At 33.3% G+C, this 20,938-nt stretch overlaps 1 protein-coding gene across 1 annotated transcript; it reads right to left on the reverse strand.

The window, feature by feature from the left end:
• Positions 1-5,347: 5,347 nt before the first annotated feature.
• LOC140436114 (uncharacterized) lies at positions 5,348-20,552 on the reverse strand. The gene is made up of 2 exons (XM_072524820.1): positions 19,926-20,552; positions 5,348-5,407 (listed from the first exon to the last, which is right to left on the reverse strand). The coding sequence occupies exons 1-2, from the start codon at positions 20,550-20,552 to the stop codon at positions 5,348-5,350; spliced, it is 687 nt and encodes a 228-aa protein (XP_072380921.1).
• Positions 20,553-20,938: the final 386 nt, after the last annotated feature.

Here is a 20,938-nt window from a genome sequence, read left to right on the forward strand (position 1 = left end):
TTAGCTTGGATCTTTCCCTGAATGATCAGATGTAAAAGTTCATATTTTTCAATGTGTCTCATAATGTGACCTAATTATTCCAGCTTGCGTTTCTTTATTATTATTAAACAGTTGTGTTGTTTGGTTCAGGCACAGAATAATTAACAATCAGAATGTCCACTCTACTTGTCAAGGTAAGTACGCGCATCTCGTTCGCACAGACGGAATCAGCCATGTTTTAAACGGAACCAGTGCTGTTCAGTGACATTTTATCTGTTGTGCATACAAAAATTAATCCAGTTTAATTTATTTACGGCAACCATAGACATTATATGCACTATTTTATTCGTACTTTTAGTTGAATAATAGATTAAATTATTTCAAATTTACTAAATTAATTATCTCTAAAAATTTAAATTACACTTCTGTCGTAGTTTGTCACAAATTTCTCAATTCGAATCTATGTTTCTGTTTAAAATATGGCGATCGCGTGCTGACTAACTTCAAAGGCGGCATCTGAGAGTGGGCATTCTTTTTGTTATTTATTCTGTCGTTCAGGCGTCTAAGGACCTCCTCCTGTCGACTCAGCTTATTCGTAGTAGTCGTCTTTATAACCACATCTCAAAGGCTTCCTAGCGTTTAAGCATCGCCTCACTTGGAGTCCACGCTTCCATTCCATACAGTAGTATAGATACAGATGTCATTCTGGCGCCTGATTATCTGATTTTTAAAGTATTGCAAATTTAAATATTTGGATTAAAATACGTGTAAGCTATGTATAATATTTCTTATTGCTCTGTTTTTAGTTATTTATTAATAATTTCTACCTACATATTTTATTTAGTCTTTATTTTACAGTTATTTTTAACAGTATTTTAATTTATTTACTCTAACACTAAAAGCACAATAATTTATTATATATTTATTACTTAACAGTACGACTTATTTATACTGACCATCAAAAATTGATCTTTCAGCATGTCGCTCCAATGCTTCGGATTTTAATAGAGACTACTTGATATGACAGGTCTTATGTGACAATATGAATATCTACGAAGATATTTATCTTCTAGGGCAGCTGTAAATAATTTTGGAGATATTGTGTCTCCTGGTCTTACGCCCCGATTGATTTTTACTGGTATTGTTTCGATTACATTACCCAACGTCACTATCATTTCAGCTTGTTCGTAAATATTATGTATTAATATTCTGTACTTGGAGTCGATCCGGTTGTTGACTAATGCTTCGTCTATTGCCCACAGTTCTACGCTATCAAAAGCGTTTTCATAATATATAAAAACAAGACATAATGGGAGATTGTATTCGTTATTCTTTTCTATTATGAGTTTCAAAGTATATAGATGGTTACAGTTATTATTCGTACATCTACTTGGGAACAACAGTTAACTCAAATTGGGATCAAGCGAAGGAAATACGTATAAGAGTAGAAAAGGCAAGAGCATCGTTCACTAGCATGAAGCAAATTTTCACCTCTAAAAGCCTCACCCTACCTCTCAAAATTCGACTTCTGAAATGTTATGTATTCTCGGTTTTGTTATATGGAATGGAGGTGTGGACAATGACCGCAACATTGATGAAAAAAGTAGAGGTCTTCGAAATGTGGGCTTACCGACGTATATTACGTATATCCTGGACTGAGCACTTGACCAACGAAGAGGTACTACGCCGGATAGGTAAAGAGAGAGAGGTAGGAATAAGTATAAAGAAAAGAAAGTTGGAATACTTGGGTCACGTTATGAGACATAATAAATATAGAGTACTACAGCTGATCGTTCAAGGGAAAATAGACAGCAGAAGAGGTCCAGGGAGGAGAAGACACTCGTGGCTCCAAAACTTGCGGCAATGGTTCGGATTGTCATCTGCTGAACTATTCAGATCTGCCGTAAACAAAGTCAGAATAGCCATGTTGATTGCCAACGTTCGGAACGGACAAGGCACATGAAGAAGAAGATAGATGGTTACAGCTGTTGTACCCTTTTCTAAATCCGACTGGTTCTACTGGTTGATTTTCGTCAAATTTAATTGTTAATCTGTTTGTAATAATCTTTTATTATTTATATAATTTAATTACAAGTAAATAAATTTTTGCACATTCTGACTCACATTCATACATTCACAGTCTTTTCTTTCTCTTCTTTGTTATATTGCTTTTGATCAGTTTCGAGACAGCCAACTGCCATCCTTCCTACTCATTTTTGTGAATTTTTAATTTTGTCAATAAATTTTTCTACATTATTTACAAAGTTGAAAAATTATTTTCTACCTAAAATTTAAAAATCTATCGTTTAAAACTTATCTCGAAAAACAATAAAATATGATAAAACTTTTAATTCTTTGTCAAATTCTTATCTTTATTACTCTCGTTTTAAAAATAAACTACATGACTATTCTAGGTAGATACAAAAATGCAACATATTATGTGCCTAATTTTGATGAAGGTAACATGAATATTTATGTAGAGATTAAGTTTTAAGACACACATTAGTGTTAACAATGTTTGATCTTCATAATAAACTACTTTAGTTAAGAAATATTGGCATTACGAAAACAGTTAATGGGTAAGTATTCACTAGTACTCGATTTATTTCCATTTTATTTTAATTGCAAAATTGTAGGAGTTTTATCTAATATATTTCTTCTTTTTTGTAACAGACGTTCAGCTAAAGTTCACTCTCAGCAAAATTTGGTTTATGGTAGTTATACCCATTTGAAAACCACTTTTCACTCCTGCCACGTATACACTTGGGCGACTTTAAAAGATATAGGAGAAAATCTGTAATTTTGTTTTCTTTTTCTTCTTCATTTCAGGGTTGACATCGAAACAGATTGCATCGTGTTTTGTTTTATTTTTCATCTCACTTGTTGTTTATTTCAGAATTTGACAAGATTTCTGTAGATTTCAAGTTTTAAGTTTCGTTTCGTTTCTTTAATAGCTGAAGTTCTTCCATAAGTTGGTTTTCTTTCTGTGTACGTGTTTTTTCTGTTCTTAGTTCCTTATAGGTTTACCACTTGTCTTGAAATCTTTTTTCTTGCATTAGTTTATATGCAATATTCTCTTTTTTTATGTTTTCCCCAACTTAGTTGTTCTTTTTGTATGTACCATTGGTCACTGGATCCATCTATTGTCTGGTTGTTTTGGCCCTCGAAATATTCCTGATATTTTTCTTATGTGTGCGGATCTTCTAAAAGTTGTGTATTGTAGCGAGTACATCTGGTAACCTTTTTCATGTTTTGCATTTGAAATTTTTGCTTTTATTCTTACACCCACCAAGAATTGATTTAAGAATTGATTTAACTCTTTGTAGGCTCCGCAATATGTACGAACATTCATGATATAAGAAACATGTTCCGATTCGTTTAGGATGTGGTCTATTTGGTTTCTAGACATTTTTGGTTATATCCGTTCGTAATAATAATAGTTTGATATATTTCTATGTGAATTGATTGATTGATTGGGTTCCAATGATATGTAGATAATTTTATAACATGAAATATCAAAGTTGTTGAAATATAAGAATTTTGAAAATAAAGGCAGATATCGAGCACAGTTTTATTAATTAAATATTGCCCAAGTACTTTCGCTCACTAAAACATCTTCAGGGGCATTTCGTCAATTTTTGGGCTATCCAACAATCCCAGAATGTCATAAACATAAAATTAAAGATAAAGTTGAACATACCACTACACTAAACAAGGACAAACAGTTTAAAATTATTTAAAAAAAGTCGAAGCTACATTCTGGTCGGCAACAGGAGAGAGTCTCTCTCTTAAACCACTGAAGGGTAAATAGAGATCTGTTTTGACTAAATGGAAGCAAACACAACCTGGCCCTATAAGGAAACATCGATTCCCAGATCTACTGAAAGCAACGTTAGTAGAACTAGTTGCAAAAAATGCTGACAACATAAAAGCCGGGTTCAAAGCGACAGGACATTCCTCTCGACCGAGAAGCTGTTTTAAAACGAATCCCTTCTCAAGATAGGCCTATTAGTCAAGAAGAGTTGGGCGATACTGAGTCCGAGGATAATAATTTACAGATGCGAAATCAAGAGCAAAATAAAGAAGACAAGCAAAATAAAGAACATGTGGAATCACATTCATTTTAATATGGAGAGTTTACGCTCGTGAACTTTAATACAGAGAAACGGCTTGTAAAATATTTTGGAGAATTCTGCCAAGCCATAAATGAAGAGCACCATCAAGTTAAATTCTTACAAAAAAATGTGGGTAAAAAAGAAACATTTTTTTCATATCCTGACGTAATAGACGAATCGATGCATGGTGAACAAAAATGAAGCCGTTCCTCTTCCAGTTCCACACCTTCTTTTCCGAGAACGTTTCAAATTTTTGACAGATTTGGTTGAAGCTGAGAATGTTTTATAAACAAATAGGTTAGATAACTACATTAACAAAATTATTGTTAACTAAGATTCAAGTCTAATACAATGTAAACTTTTTGAGAATATTTTAATTTGTTGTTTTTATATTTTGTCAGAATAAAAACTTTGAAGTAAGTGGTCTCAAAAATTTATTTCGCCCTGTACAATAATAACAGATTTTTTAAAAGTTAAATTTGACGTCAAGTCACCTATAGAACAGCTTTACTTGTCATTTACACTGGTTTTTGCTTACATTTTCAAGTCAGCCAACAGGCAGGGTGACTTGAGAAACATGGTTTTTATTTTTTTGTACTTTTGTTCCGTTTTTTCAAAAAAAATTTATATAGGTTCTATTCTTTGCCAAAGTGGCATAACACCATATTTTTTGTCTTGTGATAGATTTATCAGTATGGCAGGTATTACTGAATTAATGTCCAAATTATAGTCAAGTTACCCAACTCTACGGTACTCCATAATTTTTGATACCATAGGTATTTGCGAATTGGGATAAGTGAATTTTCCCCTTGAGAGTGAGGGAGTGTGAGCCGTATGGCCAAATCCGGATAATAATAATACTAGAAACACCTACTAAATTAAATCAAATCGAATTATTTGCACTCTTAAGAAATACATTAATGTCCGTGTACTGTTAAAGTCAAAGGTGACTTGATATTTTATTTTCGGTAAAGGTGTGGACTAATTGCACTAATCAACTCTATTATCTTATAGAAAACGTGAAATACAGGCAACGTGTTGACACGTTATGACTTTTTTTCGCTCTAACTATAAATAACCGTTTTAAGAGCAACAAATCGGTGTAATATGAAGAACTTTAACGATAGGACGTAAAAAATAATTTATTTATTTGGCCCAAAATACAATTAATAAAAAATAGTCTTGGCCTATTTGGACTAGATATTTGACAAAGTCTTATTATTTATTAAAGACATTTTCTTGGTATAGTGAAGTTAGACTTTTATCAGGATTGCGTTACAGACGTTAACAATTTTGTAATCATATAAAAATACCTGTTGACAAAGGTTAAATAAGATAATACGTCTATAAATTATCTGTTTGAAGTACAATTTTAGATTTTATGTTAAATAATAATTCGACATTATTTGTTCTTTTGCCAAATAAACATATACCACAATTATCACATTTTCATAGACCTTATAAACGTATTAGAGAACATTAACTACAATAAAAAGTGTGTATATCATTCAAACAAATAAAAGTATCGGAAATGCCTAAACGGGGTACCTAAGTAACCCCAACTGATTTTTATGTAAAATATCAACTATTTATAGTCCATTTCCATCATATTAATAGCACATTATGTATGCAAATCCCTAAACTGTTGATACGAGTGACTCAATGAAAAATATATATTTGTCAACAAGTTTACAGAAGTATATAGGAAAACAATTTTAAATTGAGTATGACCACCAGGTATAAAGGTTGAAGCAGAATAGAATACAATAGTTTTGAGGGTTACTAATCCCTAAATAAAGTTGCCAGTGTCGGAGTGATGGAGATTAACAGGTACTAATGAATTTGCAAGAAATGTAAGATGTTTATTTTATTGGTTATATATAAAATAATTTGTGGCCGTAACAGGGGCTGATTTGTAAAAAAATGAATATTATTTTAATCAAATTCCATTTCAGATTCACTGCTTTCTTCAGAATCTAAGGAATCTTCAACTCCAACTTCAATGTTAATTATTACCGGTTCCAGCATTGCATCAGTCATATTATCCAAATTCCACATTTTATTTTCTTCCTTGTGAGCATGACTAACAGCATTTTTCCAATTTTCTGGAGTTACTTTTGATAAGAAATGTTCTAATAATTGTTGTAAGTCTTCTAATTTAAAAGTTTTGTTGTTGCGTCCGACTTCACCCTTTACTTGAGACCATATATTTTCTATCGGATTCAGATCACAGTGGTATGGGGGTAAACGTAAAATAATTACATCACGGTTTAATGCCATTTCATCAATTATATATTTTTTATAAGCTGCTTTATGTTGCCTTACAATAGGTAATAATTCCTTTTTTGTCGAATTCTCCTTGTACTCAATTGCGTGTTTATCCAACCATTCGATTATCTCTCCTTTTTTACATGCCGTTGTTGGCAATTTTTCTGCTAGTCTTGAATGGTAACTAGCATTATCCATGACTATGACAGAATTTTTTGGAATTAAATCCAACATTTGCTCAAAATATTCTTCAAAAACGTCAGCAGTCATTTCCTCGTGATAATCTTTGGTTGATTTTGAGGCAAAACTTAATAATCCACCATTGACAAAACCGTATTCGTTTCCAATATGGGTTATTATGAGTCTGCGTCCTTTTCCAACGGGAATATTGTTTATTCCAGTAGATACACCTTCGATGAATGCCTAACGGGAACTTTTCACATTTGTATCAACCCATAGATATGGTACAGTATGACCTTCATTTAGCCAAGTCTCGTCCAAATAAAAAATTGTTTTCCCTTCTTCTCGGTACTTTTCAATAGTTCTTAGATAATCTCGTCTCCAACATACAATGTAATATTTTTCAATTAAAACGGATTTTCTTCTATTCTTTTGCCAACGAAATCCCATCTCTCTCAATAGTCCCCATAATTTCTTGTTGCTTATGATTGGTAACTCTTCGTTTTCTCTAATTAATGTTTGAATTTTGTCCAATGTTGGAAATTCTTTGTTATCATGTTATGTTATCATGTTTTTATGTATTTCTTCAATTTCCAAGGGTTTACTCCCTCCACTCTTCTTGGGAGATGAAACAGTTCCTCCTTTTCTTTCTTTTAGGAATCTATAAATTGTTGCTTCTCCAACCTCTGTCATATTTGAACACATGTTTACGATTTCACGAACATTACTTAAATGGCGTTGATGTACAAGTGCATCGTGTACATTTAATTTTTCTCTCTTAGACTGAAGGCACCTTTAAAACTACACTTAACCGGGATAAAACCTGTTGTCGACGTCATTTTTAAAAACAAATAACAAAATATCGACACTAAAAACGTAGGTAGGTAAGACATGAACAATGTACATCTACAAACTAAATGGAAGATGCACACAATTTCTAATTTATATTATTGGCATAAGCTGTAATGTGGCATAAAAACTACTTAAACTATCATTAGTGAAGCCTTATCAGTAATTCCAGGTAATCGTTCAAAGAAGGTATTCTTGTTGTGTCAGGAGATAACTTGTATAGAAAACAATAATCACCTTTAAATTACTGTTTACATTAATTTATTTCGTGAAACATTGAATTCTCTCGTTAATCACCCGTGTATAATTAACAATAATCGTGTGGCATATATACCGACGTTTTTTACGCACAAAAAAGGTATAGTGAGTGTAAAATAAGAGACACTTATTTTACAGAAGATTTTTAAAATATTAATTTTTTTTATTTATTTCAAAACAAGTATAGGGTGACGCCTATGGTTTTTTGGCCTGTTGAGGATTTGCATACATAATGTGCTATCAATATGATGGAAAAGGACTATAGCAAAATTGTTGACAAAACTTACTTTTTAATATTATTTCACATAAATTTACTTTATCTAGATATTACTAAATCTCTCAACACTTGGTAAAAAACAAAAAAAGCAAAAAAAGTGAAATAGTAAGCAGTACCGTAGACTAGCGTGGAGCTTCATACTATCTTTTTTGTATTTTTTAAATTTAAATAATATATTTAAACTTAAATCAAATAATTGTATTATTTATTTATTTTTTATATTTTAAACAAATTCAATAAATTATTATGTTTGCTCCTAACGCCACTCCTTGCTGCTCCTTGCTCCGTACTACATCGTCTATCCGTAGAGAGGCAGGAGAATCCGATGATATCAAAATCAAACGTGGGGTCCGACAGGGATGTATACTATCACCCTTGATGTTTAACATATACTCTGAGGAAATCTTTCAAGAAGCAGTAAAAGATGTTGAAGCCGGAATTCGAATTAACGGAGAATGTATCAATAACATCAGATACATCCATGACACGGTGGTATTCGCTGACAGATATGAAGCCCTTCAGGAATTAATGAATAGAATCACAGAAGTGACTCAGAGATATAGACTTTCACTGAACATTAAGAAAACAAAATGTATGATGATCTCTAAGAAGGAACAGCAAATTGTAAGAATCAGTGTGAATACACCTACTTTGGTACGATCGTCAATGAAAATTGGGACTATTCCCAATAAATAAAATGTAAGATAGAGAAAGCAAGATCTGCATTTCAAAAAATGGCTAAGCGCTATTCAAATGTCACGATTTATCAGTACCCATAAAAATCAGATTACTACGATGTTATATCTTTCCTACACTATTGTAACCAGGACATTTTATTAAGAATGCAAAAAGAAAAAGAGTTGGTAACCACAATAAAAACAGCCAAAATTGAATACCTTGGTCACATCATAGGAACAGCGGAAGATAAGAGTTGCTGCAATTAATTCTTCAAGAAAAAGTAGAAGGAAAACGAAGACCAGGAAGGCGAAGTATTTCCTGGCTGAAATATCTACGTACGTGGTTCAACACAACAACCACAAATCTTTTCAGAGCCGCAGTTTGCAAAATATAGATTGCCATGAATGTCGCCAACATCCGAAACGGATAGACACTACAAGAAGAAGAAGAAGAATTCACTTATTGTACGCAAGAGAGATACCTCTAGGAATAATTAAAACGATCAAAAATATCTACCAAAACAACAATAAAAGTAAAAGTAGAAGAAGAACTAACCGACTCTATTGAAGCTGACGATGGGATAAGACAGGGAAATTCCTTGAGTCTTCTATTGTTCAACCTAATTATGGATGAATTAATAAAACAAGTAAGAACTAAAAAAGTATACCAAAAGGGAGAAAAACAACTTAAAATAATCTGCTATGCAGACGAAGCAATACTACTCTCTCAAAGTGAAGACGATTTACAACGTATGCTGCACCAATTCAATATAACTGCCAGAAAATTTAACATGTTAATTTCCCCAAAAGAGACAAAATGGATGGCAACAACAACAAAGTTACTAAGATGTAAATTGGAGCTCAGATAATAGAACAAGTGATGGAGTTTAAATATCTAGGCATCACATTATCTAGCTACAGAAAGCTCCAAACTGAAGTAAAAGATCAAGTGAATACAGCATATAGCAGGCTACCTGAATATTCCAATATGCAGAAATAAAAATATCGGGAAAGAAATGAGAGGCAGAATTTACAAAACAGTCTCAGACCAATAATAACATACGCGGCAGAAACACTACCTGACACAGAGAGGACAAATAAAAAAGCATCGAGAATATACTATGCAAAAAATTATACGATATTGTGAAAAAAGGAAATTAACCAGGAAACTAAATTGCATGTCTATAACGCAATTACAGTACTAACACACTCCTACATGCAAGCGATGAGTTACAAATAAAAGACATGAAAGTACCATAAATACGGCAGAAGTTAAACAACCGAGAAAGATAGCTGAAAAGACGAAGCTGCACAGAGAAAGAAACGAAAACATCAGAAATGAGCTAAAATAGGAACTAAAAATAATTAGAATGGATGAGAACAGACTACATAAGAAGTGTGGTGAAATGACAGATGCCAAAATACAGGGAAGGAGAATAAAAAAGTAGACCTAAAAAAGTGTAGATGGAGCAAATCCAGGAAATCGGGACCAAGAGAGAGAAAACAGTGCAACAGTTGAAGGAAATGGTAGAACATCTGAAAGCGTAGAAAAATGGGTAAAATGGATAGATGCCAACAAGATCCGACCCTTTTATAGAGCATAAGGAATGCGCGAAGAAAGAGAAAAATAATTATAAAATTTTTTAGAATTTTGGAGAACAGGTTTCGGTCTGTGGACTCAAACGTCAAATGAACTACTTTCAATTTAATAGTTGTGATTAATTTCTTTATATATTAATTACAAAAATATAAATAACCTGTAAAGAACCTTGTTAGCTTTATATTGACTTTATTTTCGAAGCACCACGTATTAGTGTTTCGCAATCTACCTGTCGACGAGTGCATTGATTAACACACATATCGTGATACATTTTTCTTAAAATGTAATCTACAATTAAATTTTGTGTATTTTGAACTCGTAAAACGATCATATCGAGCCTAAAGTAAATTCTTATAATATTGATAAGAAAATCGAAAATACGTATATTTGCGTTTCTCAAGAGCTAATCATACAAGTTTATCAGCAGCAGCACCTGCATGACAAACATTTCCATATACGAGTACGAATATTGCTTAATATTCTAGGTGTTTCATAGAAAATCAATCATTACTTATTTACCTAAAATAAGCAACTCCTCACTTATAAATAATTGTGTATATGATTCATTTATTATCAAACATTGGTGAAACTGCTAAAATATTATAAAAATATGTTTTGAATCTATAATAATTGTTAAAAGCACGCCAATATATAGGCTAGGCAATGAAGCACTAAAGGTCACTAAGCGTACAAAAGCACTAAAATACGAAAATCATGACAGCGACGGCCCCCTAGGTACTTGGTGCCCAGTGTGGATATGCTGTTCTGAAGTTTTATTTTAATTTAATTCAAAATCAGTTTGAAGACATTATTATGCTTTCGAGACAGTGAGGGTCAACAAAGTACCTGGTGTCCAAGATAGACCTCGTTTCTTACGAGGTTTCTTACGAAAAAGAGTTGTTTTTACAGTTTAGCGGTTTTTATGCAGATGAAATGATTGGCGATACATACAGGGTGTATTGTATTTGAATTACTGTCAGATCTTCCGTTTTTCTATAAATCTAATGAATATATATCCTATATTATAATCAATATTATCATCATATCATCAAAAATAGTAGCAAAAATAGAGTTATTCATAACTGCATAAATTTCATCTACTATAATTAATAAAATTAATAGTAGTCGACACCGGTGAAAAAATATTGTTCTGGTAGAGGCATTTAGTGTATTATTTGGAACTGGACATGTTGTTTATGAATTGTTATAAATTATTTGATTCTTTATAGTAACCCCAAGAAATAGAAAACTTCTTTTTCGATATATATATATATATATATATATATATATATATATATATATATATATATATATATATATATATATATATATATATATATATATATATATAGATCTAGCGGTTAATGTGGGCCCCGTACTAAAACGGTATTATACTAACTCCAGGAGAATATACACCGTCTATATTATTATCTGGGTAGCGCTTTATGTAGACTCCGAGCAACACGTAGGATTAAATGAACTCCGTAATAGGGTAAAACACTTTTGGGATCCGTATGTATTCTTCCCCGTACACAACTAAACTCCTCCGATGTTGCCAATAATTTGATTAGTCGTAGATTTTTAAATTTTACAGCAGGTACGTTTTGGAACTTGAAATTTATTTAAATATCAATCAATTTATTCATCCCGAAATTTCACAAATACTTGGTTAATGTAGTTAAATATTTTATGGTGGTAATTTATATTACTTGCTTTAATTATTTTTAAACTTAAGTTAGTGTCTGTTATAAGCTTGGAAAGGGCAATTTTTATGTATTAGTATTTTTTTAATGCATTGACACTGAAAAATTTATTATATAAATGTACGTTCCGATGTTTCGATTGCTACGTTTTATGATGTACAATATTTGTTTCATAAAGTAGTAAAATTTAAATTATAATAATTTGTAAATCAATCTTAAAATTATAATTTTTTACTGTCTAATTTCAATATTTCAATTTTTAAATGTAGGGAATTCAATATCTTACTATAATACTTTAGTATCTAACTTGTAACAGATACTAAAATAATAAGTAGGCATAACACCTAATTTCGCTTTAACTATAAATGTATCGTATAACGTAACGTAGCAATCAGTAGTGAGTCATTACTCAGATAAAATATTTCGGTGGCTTTATGGTAATTTGATTATAGCCAACATATCTATTACAATTATTACATATAATATGTTCGGTTGTTTTAAAAAATACTTTGTCGCTTGTAAATTTTGTATCTTGCATTATCAGACATACGAGTATTTTATTTTTAATTTAGAAGTAAATGTATATATAATATTCTTTTTTCTGTCACTTATTTTAAATATGGTTCACTTATATTCTTCTTGCTTATTTATTTTTATTCGTAATACTTATAACGTACGTAATAACGTACCCGTTGTTGCAAAAAGCAACAACGGGTAGGAAAGATATCAGGTATCAGGGGTGGTATTTGTCAATCTAAATGCCGCCTACGACACATTAAATTAGAGGACATTTCTCCAAAAACTGTATGACAAACTGTAAACATCGTTTTATCTGCGTATATCTACAGAACAGAAGATTTTTCGTATCATTCAATGGTAATATGGTGAACGCAGACAAACGGTCTCGCTTGGGGTACCGTAATGGCACCTACACTGTATTACATTTACACAAATGATCAACAGATACCAGTAGATACTAGGATTTTCATGTAGACCATACATTGCACAACCAAAAACTTTTGTTGCTGGAGTGGAAAAAAATCTAATAGATGCCTTAAATATAATAAAAATGAACTACGATTTAATTTTAAGCCAAACCCCGAAAATCTTAGGAACGCTCCTTCAATTTTCCCAACACAGGCGCTTTCACAAAACTGAACATCCAATAGTGTGATGAAATCCTTGAACTCTGAATTTCCTATAAATACCTTGTAGATAGTTTATATCGCACGTTGTCAATCACAGAATCTTGTTTAAAACTAAAAGGCAAACTAAGGACCAGAAATAGTATGCTCCGCAAGCTTGTCAGCTAAAAATGGGGCGCACATCCTTTCACCCTTAAAACGTAAATGCTTGCACTTTTCTTCTTGCTTAACTGTCTTTTTCCTTTTATTTCGATATACTCTGTACGAGTACTAGAAACCAATTCTTTAAGATTTTTGCTTAGTTGAGGCGATATGTTGTTCAATGCAATTTTTAGATTCCCCATGTCTCTAATAACAGTTTTATCAACGTCTGTTTTTCCTTGCAATTCTTAGAAGGCACAGATTAAAGCAAAATACTGAATTTGGTTTCAAAAATTAGTTTACGTTTTTTAACCAAGTTTGACATCTTGGCGTCTATGCATGTGTCCGATCTACCTTAAGCGATTTATTTTCCTAAACAATATATTTATAAGAGCTTTCTTTATTTAGTATGTGTTCTTATTCTACACGGATTTGTAGCAATATGATAATGAGGTTAAAAAAGTTTTCTTATTATTTTTCTTTCAAATATTCGGAGTTCTTCCTTATTTGTTTTAGTCATTGTCCATGATTCGCATTCATGTATTAAAATAGGTCTTAAGTGAATTATGCTCTGTATTGAATTGCTTTCTTCTGTTGATTCGCTTGTATTTGGTTTTTATTTTGTTGATTTTAAGTAAAACATTTTTCGTGCTCTCTTCACTTTGTTGAAGATGTCGTTTGCGGAAAGAGTTTCTTATAAGATCAATATCATTAGCAGATGCTAGGACTGCTTTGTACCTTGAGCCATTAATGAATTGCATTTTAAATAGACGTTATTTCTATTTTAGTAAGCTGTTCATTAAATTTTTGAATATTTGAATCGAGAATCTGTATTTTATTCAACTGTTTTATAATACAGAGTTTCTTGGCGCCTATCTTCATCTCTGTTTTTTTTTTGTTTAGCGTATCACTATTTTTCTACCTATGCCGTCCCCATTAACGGAGGTTGGCGACCACATTTCTAAAAGTATCTCTGTCTTTTCCAACGTGGAATAATTCGTCTACAGTCATCTTTGTCCAGTCACGAATATTTCGCAGCCATGACTTCCTCTTTCTACCTATTCCCTTTTTGCCATCGACTCTACCCTGCATGATGGCCTGCAGAAGACTTTATATTCCTTAGTATGTGTTCCAGGTATGCAGTCCTGCGTACTTTTATTGTTCTCAACAATTTTTTGTCTCGACCCATCCTTCTCAGCACTTCCTCATTGGTGACCCTGGCAGTCCATTCTCAACATTCTCCGGTATATCTAAAATTCAAAGGCTTGAAGCTTCCTAACTATTTGCGCTTTTACCGTCCATATTTCTACTCCGTACAATAGTTGAGACCAGACGTAACATTCAACAAACCTCAGTCTCAGCGCAGTATTAAGATTTTTGTCACAGAACAATTGCTTGAATTTTAAGAACGCTGCCCTTGCCATTTCTATTCGTACCCTGATTTCTTAGTCTGAATCTAATTCTTTGTTGATGTAAGCTCCCAGATATTTATATTTTTACTCCCGCATCATTATTAAAAGAATTTTGCTGAATGTCGATCTAGGGAATCCGGTGGTATGTACATGATGTTTCCATAACCAACGTTCGAAAATTACAATATAAACAATACTTGAGGCAACTGTTTGTCTCAATTTTGTCATTCAGAATAATTATGTCTTTATTTTTTAATTTGCTAATTTCCATAGAATCTAAATATATCTTAAGGCCTTTATTTTAATTATACTTTTTTAGTAATGAAAATACGTAGATAGAACCTGGAATATACATTTAACCTTTAATCTCTGGGATAAATCCATCTCCTAAACAATGGCGCCGATATATATTTAGTTAAAATTCTGTGCACTTATTTTAACCGTTTATGTCCTTATCATTCATATATGAGTTGTGACCGATATTACAAACTCATTTACTTTTCACAAAGAGACTCCATATTAACTATACTTATTACTATACAAATCTGATTCGAAATATCGTCGAAAAGTAACAGTGTGTAAAATTATTTTTAATGAAAAGTTAATTAGCCATTTCTTATGGGGTTCAAAAGAAAAGACTTTACGAAAATTTGAGTACAAATAAGACCACCGTAATCAGTTGTACCCTGGGTAATGAATAATTAATTAATCGGCTAATCAGAATCACCCAGTTAATATGATTTTTGTCAAATCGGTCCTTTTTAGGATCAATTATTCTAATAATGTCTACAAATATTAAGGGCATATCTAGAGATAAAGACAATTTACTTTACTTAACCTTATCAGACATATGCGCTTAGCACAAATGTGACGTATTTCTAGTGCAGAAAATACATAGAGGGCAAAAAATAGTGTATTTGGTATTAAGCTGATCGCTGAAAATCACATAATAAATGTAAAAGTGCTATCTCTGCCGGCAAAGAAGCAAAGAAAAACTTAAAATGAGAGAGGACAAAACCAGTCAGCTGAAGGAACCTTTTAACGATGTTGAGCTTGGATCCACTATCTACGTATATAATGAAGAATAGTACGGCACTGACTGAAGATCTGAGCACAAAGCTTATTATAAAATTTGGACCAAAAATACAACAGTTACTGATATCCAAAGTCTTCAGACAAACAAAGCAAAGACAAAGTTGTAGCCTTGCTTAAACCTGACAAAAACCCCAACGACCACAAAAGCTATCGGCCAATATATCTATTTATTTTTTCAGCTATACAAAATACTTCTGCATATGATCCTTAATATAAACCGATATTAGAAGAAAAATTTCAATTTAAAGATAAAAGTGGCTATATATGACAGGATAGATCATGTTAGGATGTTTCGAAAGAAAAATACTAAGGCGCATCTATGGAGCGGTAAATGAAAACGGTGTCTGGAGAAGACGATACAACTTCGAACTCTATAGGATATACCAGGAACCAGATATCGTAAAACACATAAAGATAGGACGTCTGAGGTGGGTAGGCCATGTAATGCGGATGGAGCAAACTGACCCAGCTAGAAAAACGCTGCTTGATAGACCTATTGGTCAAAGAAGAAGAGGAAGACCCAGAACAAGATTCCTAGATAACATCGATGAAGACATGAGAAATATGGAAATACTTGCTTGGCGGAGGAAGGCGATGGATAGGGACGACTGGAGAAAAATTCTTGGGGAGGCTAGGACCCACACAGGGTTGTAAAGCCAAAATGATGATGATGATCATGTTCGTTACACATACTAAATCTTGCCCAACACAGCGAAGACGCATATGAAAAATATCAAACATGAGGAGTGGTATTTGTCAATCTAAATTCTGCTTACGACACCTTAAATTAAAGCACATTTCTCCAAAATCTATGTGATATCCCCTTAGGTAATAAACTCACTTGTATTATCCGCGTATGCCTACACAACAGAAAATTTTCCGTATCACTCAATGATAAGAATAGAAGATGAAGATGGAGAACGTAGTAGAACGGTCTCCTTTGGGGTACCGTAATGGCACCTACACTGTATAATATTTACACAACCCATACCAGTAAATACTAGGACTTTTATTTTGTAGACGATCCATCTATTGTTGCACAACCAAAAAATTTTGTTGCTGAAGTGGAGAAAAATCTAAATATCATATCTTAAACACAATAAAAATAGATTATAAATTAATTTTAAGCCAAACCCTGGAAAAAGTCAGGCGGGCTCCTTCAATGTCCCTAACAGAGACGCTTTCACAAATTTGAACATATACCTGAACCAATAGTGTCATGAAATCCTTAAACACACTTTGTACTTCACAGAACTTTGTTTAAAACTAAATGGAAAACTAGAACCAGAAAAATAATATTCTTCGCGAACTTGTCAGCTAAAAATGGGAAGCACATCCTTCCACTCTTAAAACGTAGACGCTTGAACTCTATGCTTCTGCTGCCGAATATACCTTACTTGTATGGGTGATATCAATACATACTTAACACGTAGATTTAACTATAAATTAGTCAGCCAAATTCAGCGGATATTAAGACTCACATCCATACATAAGCTCTACAATATCGTAGTTATCAATCCACATAATATCCGAAGATAAGTAGCTAGAGAACAAAAGAAACAAAGTCTAGATTCGTAACATCCACTCCACGAATAACAACCCATTTTATGACTAGAATCGAGGAAAAACTAGCTAGACCAACACATCTGCAAGACATACAAAAAAAAATAAGCTGCTTCTCGCCATCTGAACCCTCGAAAGGAACTTCCTTATGGTAGTTATCTTCCTTAAATCTGCAATGAGGACTCTTGCCTTCAAACACCGGTTAACCTGTGTGAATCTGGGGTGATACAAGATTCATTACACTTTCTTAGTTGACTTTGCCATTCCAATCGCTCTTTTTTGAAGGGACAAGGTTTATTTATTTGAACTAAACATGTAAAGTACAGTCAGTAAGCTATTACTTATATTGATCATTGCAAATTTGACACTAAGTACACTTATATTGACTACATATTACCCCTAAATAGGAGATAAAACATTCAGTATGTAATATGGGTGTAAGTATGTAATATGGGTGAAGTGGTATAATTGTTGTTAGATAAATTAAGCATTCTTCTTTTTTTTGTGCACTACTATCCATTTTTACACAAAAATATTTATTTTAGCACTTCAATATTTATTTTGAGATAACTTTCCATCCAGAATTATCTGTAGTACACAGATAAAACAAGAAATAAAATAATAAAAAATCTGTATAAAAGATATAAAACCATGGATAAAATAAAAGAAGTTCTTATCTATCGAATTCTTAAATAAAACGTATGAAGACATACTCACGTTAACAAAATACATTAGGAAATTTCCGCATGTGAAAAAAATCCAATTTGGTAACAAAATCCTTTTGTATCTATAAAGCTATTTTTAGAAAAGCACGTACCTACCAAAAACAGGTAGTTAATAGTATTCATATCTGTTACACAATGTAATACGTTTCAATGATAACAAAAATAAGGAGTCCATATAAACCGTTCAGACTATACGCGAGAAGTATACAGCTTAATGGCAGAGTTGCCAAACTATCAGAGCTTACTTAAACCGATATACCTATGGTTCCAATATACAATGAAAAAGATCTGAACGACCCCTATAAGATATACACGTGAACTAAGCAATATACATTCATGATACAGGGGTACTTAAGGGCTCCACAAAATTTTTAAAAATTATGAAACTATACATGTTGACGAATCGACAGAGCCAATATTATAGAATGGTCAAGTGAGCTCCGTATATCGGTGTCGACTTGACCACGGAGCTCACTTGAACCTGAATTTTAACATGGGCAGAGTCCACTTTATGCCGTAGATATATATATATATATATATATATATATATATATATATATATATATATAATTGTCTGGCAGACTTTTTTGACTGCTAGACAATAAGACCAACGTTGGAATACTACAATACAACATTGGAGACCTAACGAAAGTAAACGACCAAGAGGAAGACCACAGATGAGATGGGTTGATGATATTAAAAGAATAGCCGGAACAAATTGGAAATATATTGCTCAGGATAGAGACCGATGGAAGGAGTTGGGAGAGGCCTATGTCCAAACATAGACGACAGAAGGCTAAGAAGAACAAGAAGATATATATATATATATATATATATATATATATATATATATATATATATATATATATATATATATATATGTTTGTTTTGAGGTTTCCGCGGGAGCTATATGTGCTGTCACTATTTTTCCGGGATTGACTCCGCGTTGTAAAATGCTGGTTTTCTTGAAAACCATTGTTTTGGCGACGTTTCGGCAAGGTCTCACTTGCCATTCTCAAGCCTGGTGGATCTACTTCTCGTCGTTACTCGATTAGTACTGGTCGACTGGGCATTTCGGCGCTCGTTTAAATACTCTCTCGGCGGCGCGCGGGCTCTTGTGATTGGTCCTGCCTGTGTGCGAGTGGGCGGGGCCTTGTCTGGCGGTCTCGCTGTTTGTTTTTTCTGTGCGTTAACTGAAGCTGAATTTTTTTGGACGGTTCTTTGCAGAGCTGGTTTCCATGTTGTTGGTAGTCTCTGGGCATCATCTCGAGTGTTTAGGTTATTTGGATATTTTTCTATTTCTATGGCTTCCCTGATTATTCGCTTGGTTTTGTGTTCGATGTTCGCTAGCATTGTTGTCTGTTCTAGATCGATTGTGTGTCCTGTTGTTAGGGCATGTTGTGCAAGGGAAGATGTCTTTTCTTGCTTTGCAATAGCGTTTCGATGTTCTTCTCGTCTTACTTGAATTCTTCGATTAGTCTGTCCGATGTAGGATTTGTCGCAGTCTCCACAGGGAATCTTGTACACTCCTTGGTTTTCTAGTGGGATTTTGGTTTTTGCGGAGTTAAGCATATTAGAAATTTTCTTATCCGTGTTGAATATTGTCTCTATTTTATGTTTTCTTAGGACTCTACTGATTTTTTCCGTAGTGCCCTTCACGTACGGTAAAATCGTCTTAGCAATAGGTTTTTCTTTTTCTTCTGTTGATTCTTTGCTTTTTCCTCCTTGTGATTTTTGTGCCTTTTCAATTGTGTACGTGGTGAAGCCATTTTTTCTTAATGCTGTTTTGACCGTTTTCATTTCTTTGTTCCTGTGTTCTTCATCTGTTAATCTTTCTGATCTTATAGTCAGGGTTTTGATGACTGACTGCAGTTGTGCAGGATGGTGGTGTGAGTCAGCGTGTAGATATCTGTCGGTGTGTGTTGGTTTTCTGTATACCGTGTATCCTAAAGTTCCATCTGTTTTCTTGATTATTAAAACATCCAAAAACGGTAGCTGTTGGTCTTTCTCTAGTTCCATAGTAAACTGAATTTTGGGGTGGATGGTGTTAATGTGATTTAGGAATGTATTTAGTTTTTCTTCCCCATGTGTCCAGATAATGAAGGTGTCGTCCACGTATCTCAACCATAGTTTCGGTTTATACTCTGCCGTTGTTATTGCTCGTATTTCTATTTCTTGCATAAACAGATTTGCTATCACCGGTGACAGTGGTGAACCCATGGGTGCTCCCTCGACTTGTTTGTACCTTTGGTCTTTGTATATGAAATATGTGTTGTTGAGGCAGTGTCTCGTTAGGTTTAGTGTATCCGGTGGTATTGGGTATTTTTTTCCTATAATCTCTAACGATTCTTCTACTGGGACGTTAGTAAAAAGTGACACCACGTCAAAACTCACTAGCAAATGTCCCGGGTCAAGAGTCACGTCCTTTATACGCTCGATGAAGTGGCCTGCGTTCTTGACGTAAGAATCCGCTTCCTCTGCGTACGGTTGTAACTGATTGGCTAAGAACTTTGCGAGCGGCTGTGTGGGTGATCCGATTGAACTAACTATTGGTCGTAGTGGCATCCCAACTTTATGAACTTTTGGTAAACCGTAGAGCTTAGGGCACCTAGTTGATTTTTTCGCGTGGAATCAGCTTGGGCTGATCCTCCTTTTTTATGTTTGAAACTTTGATCTTGGCCTTCGTTGTTTTTTTCTAGATACAACTATTTGCATTCTAGCATTTTACAACGCGGAGTCAATCCCGGAAAAATAGTGACAGCATATATATATATATATATATATATATATATATATATATATCATAATATATATACCTATACTGGAAAAGCGATAAACGCTTTTAATCAACGCCGATCAGTTAGACTACAAACGCAATTATTTGGGGTATGCAGTGGAAGACAAGACACAGAAGTACTCTTTTTAGTTTACCAAGCTTTCGCAAATCTTTA

Source organism: Diabrotica undecimpunctata, chromosome 3 (assembly GCF_040954645.1).
Source record: "Diabrotica undecimpunctata isolate CICGRU chromosome 3, icDiaUnde3, whole genome shotgun sequence".
NCBI classification, from domain to species: Eukaryota; Metazoa; Arthropoda; class Insecta; order Coleoptera; family Chrysomelidae; genus Diabrotica; species Diabrotica undecimpunctata.